The following is a 3,239-nucleotide window of genomic DNA, read 5'->3' as shown; positions in this document are numbered from 1 at the left end:
GATCAGGCTAATGAAGCCAAGAGGAGGGAGGGTTTTGTTTCGTGCGGCTCATCCCTGACACTGTCAAGCTCAGGCCTGTGTCGGCCCTTCGCCTTATGGGCGTTTTTTGCTTTCTTCATTTTCTATCATATCGTGAGCTTTTGAGGGAAACATCCACATACCACCGATTTAACACCTCAGGAGATGCTGAGTGTAAATAAATATATGAATGAACAAATGATTGGTTTCCCTCTCGCACTGTAATGACTTCTAGCCCCCAAGATTTCCTGACACTTTCTTGTGAATTTACTAAGAAAATTTAATTTTCGTTCCATCACTTCTGAACATAGTTCCTGAATTCCACCCACTTCCTCTGCCACTTTGCCTCAACAGTCTCTTACATAAGCTGGCCCAACTCTTGCAGTTAGAATTTGAGGTGTAGATATTTCTGTGGAGAAACCTTGTAAAGTGGAGGGGGGAAAAAACTACTTGTTCTCCTTCTTGTGTCTAACTCCAGTCCTGATTAGACTAGATTCATGGCTCAGAGTGTAAACTAGTGTATCCTCAGTCTCATTCTTCCCTCTGTCCCTGTGACTCTCCACAGAGAAAAGCTGTTAGCTCAATGACCTGGGAAAATCACTCTGTGCTGATGGAATTTGTGCTCCTGGCTTACCCCTCCTGCCCAGAGCTGTGTGTCCTATCCTTCCTTGCAGTCAGCCTGGTTTATATACTTATCGTCACTGGCAATGTCCTTATTGTGGTGTCCATTCACACAGAAGCCCGTCTACACACACCCATGTACTACTTCCTGGGCAGCCTCGCAGGGGTGGAAATATGCTACACTGCTGTGGTGGTGCCCCACGTCCTGGCCAACACCCTACAGTCAGCGAAGACCGTCTCCCTCCTGGGCTGTGCCACTCAGATGGTGTTCTTCATCGGACTTGGCAGTGCAGACTGCTTCCTCTTGGCCACCATGGCCTATGACCGGTATGTTGCCATTTGCCATCCCTTGCAGTACCCTGTCATCATGACATTGACTCTTTGTGTCTGCTTGGTTGTGGCCTCTGTGGTCATTGGCTTGTTCCTGTCCTTACAGCTGGTGGCCTTCATCTTCTCTCTGCCATTCTGCCGGGCTCGGGGTATCGAGCACTTCTTTTGTGACGTGCCACCAGTCATGCATCTGGTTTGTGCCCACAGCCACGTCCACGAGCACTCAGTGCTGGCGGCAGCCACACTAGCCATTGCTGTGCCTTTCTTCCTCATCGCCACCTCCTACGCCTTCATAGTGGCTGCTGTGCTCAAGATCCATTCGGCAACTGGTCGCCACCGGGCCTTCTCCACCTGCTCTTCACACCTCACTGTGGTGCTGCTGCAGTACGGCTGCTGCGCCTTCATGTACCTGCGCCCCAGCGCCAGCTACCAGCCCAGGCAAGACCAGTTTGTCTCACTGGTGTACACATTAGGAACCCCACTGCTCAACCCTCTCATCTACACCCTGAGGAACAGTGAGATGAAAGGGGCCATAGGGAGAGTCCTAACCCGGAATTGCCTCTCCCAGCACAGCCAGGATAGGGGAGGGTACAACCTATCAGGCATAAGTTTGGTTCCAGCCACGTGAATCCCTATGCAACTGGGATTTCTCTCAGTTGATGTTAAAATGAATTTTAAAAATGGTATATAAATTTTATGAATGCTGTTTATCTACATGTGCCAAACATTTAAAATGTTTCTAAAATTTGACTCAGTAAATTTTCTTCTGGGAAAGAAATATATAAGCAAGTCAGCATAAATAATATACAGTGGCAAGTGTAAGATTGTATCCAGGTATCTGTTGGAAGGAGATGGCTTGTTCAATGTATGGAACTAAAAAAAATGTAATAAAGGGATTCTCTACAGTGGCTATGCGTAAGGAAACCAAGAAGATGTGGCAATGCACTTGCATACTAGCAATAGCAGGAAGACATCATCACCTCTAGACCTAAAAGACAAAAGAAGGGTGCAGTATTATCATAGACCAGTTAGAACTAAATAGGTCTAAGAAGAGAAACCACATGGCAAGAAATGTGGTTTTAGAAATAAAAAGCACCTATTGATAGATTTATGACCATGCAAAGAGAGAGCCGGGAGGTAAATACCCCCACCTCTCTCTGCTCAAAACCATCCGTCTCTTGTTCTGTCTCCCATTGGCCAAACCCAACTGCCAACAAGATGGCTGGAGAGACCGGCTAATTCAGACCAGAGAAGTCAGTCTCTTGGAACACACAGCAAGGCAGACAAAGACCTTGAGAATTAGGGGCACACAGCACATAACCAGAACAAAGGCTATTTATTATAGAATTACATATAAAAATAAAAATAAATTAACAACCAATTTCCCTAAAGTATTATTTAAGCAATTACTGTATGAAAAAAAATATTACTTAGCCTCAATGTTATGTTTTAAAATACTAGTTATTAGTAATAGTTAACATTAATTAATCATTTGCTGTGTGCCAGAAACATATATAATATATAAATATGTACATATTCTATTAATCTTTAAAAATCCTATGGAGTAAGACTGTTATCCCTGTTTTTCATATAAATGGAAGAACTTCTCGGAGGACAGATCTGGAGAGTTCAGCCAATATCTGCAGATAATTATGGATTAGGAAACTGGTCCCAGGGAACGTAATTGGGCTGTAATAAAGGAACATTCTCTTCTGCCAGAGTAAAGGATGCTGACAATGTGCCCAATTGGATTCAAAATTGCTATGGACTAGTGACTACATTATGCTCTAAATAGGGAGCTAATGCTAATTACAAGATCCTGGATGTTGAGCCTGGATTATAACTTTTATCTTTGAAATCTGCTTTATGGCACCACATATGTTTTGTGGTGATGTTCCATGTGCCTTTGAAAAAAATGTATATCCCCTTAAAAATGGCAAAGATTTTAAATTATGTATGTACACTTCACCTCAATTAAAAATAAATTTAAAAAGAATGTGTATTATATAGATACTGAGTAAAATCAATTAGGTGAAGTAAGCTAATACTATAGTTCTAATCTTCAATATCTTTATATGTTTTCATCTGCTTTGCTATCAATCACTGATGGAAGTGGGTTAAAATCCACAACGATGATGGAAGAGTTGTCAATCTCTCCCTTTAGTTCTGACAATTTTTGTTTCCTGTATCTTGAAGCTGTATCTTATTAGATAGCCTGTATCTTATTAGATGTAGACATATTTAGCATTGTTATATCTTGCTGATGAGTT

General features: G+C 42.4%; 1 protein-coding gene across 1 annotated transcript; it reads left to right on the top strand.

The window, feature by feature from the left end:
- Positions 1 to 240: 240 nt before the first annotated feature.
- Positions 241 to 1,699, top strand: OR10W1 (olfactory receptor family 10 subfamily W member 1). Its single transcript, XM_069470040.1, has one exon. The coding sequence runs from the start codon at positions 602 to 604 to the stop codon at positions 1,595 to 1,597; it is 996 nt and encodes a 331-aa protein (XP_069326141.1). The 5' UTR covers positions 241 to 601; the 3' UTR covers positions 1,598 to 1,699.
- Positions 1,700 to 3,239: the final 1,540 nt, after the last annotated feature.

The sequence above is a fragment of the Eulemur rufifrons genome, chromosome 6 (genome assembly GCF_041146395.1).
Source record: "Eulemur rufifrons isolate Redbay chromosome 6, OSU_ERuf_1, whole genome shotgun sequence".
NCBI lineage: Eukaryota > Metazoa > Chordata > Mammalia > Primates > Lemuridae > Eulemur > Eulemur rufifrons.
Note: the sequence above shows the minus strand (reverse complement) of the source record. Positions and strands in the feature narration are given on the sequence as shown.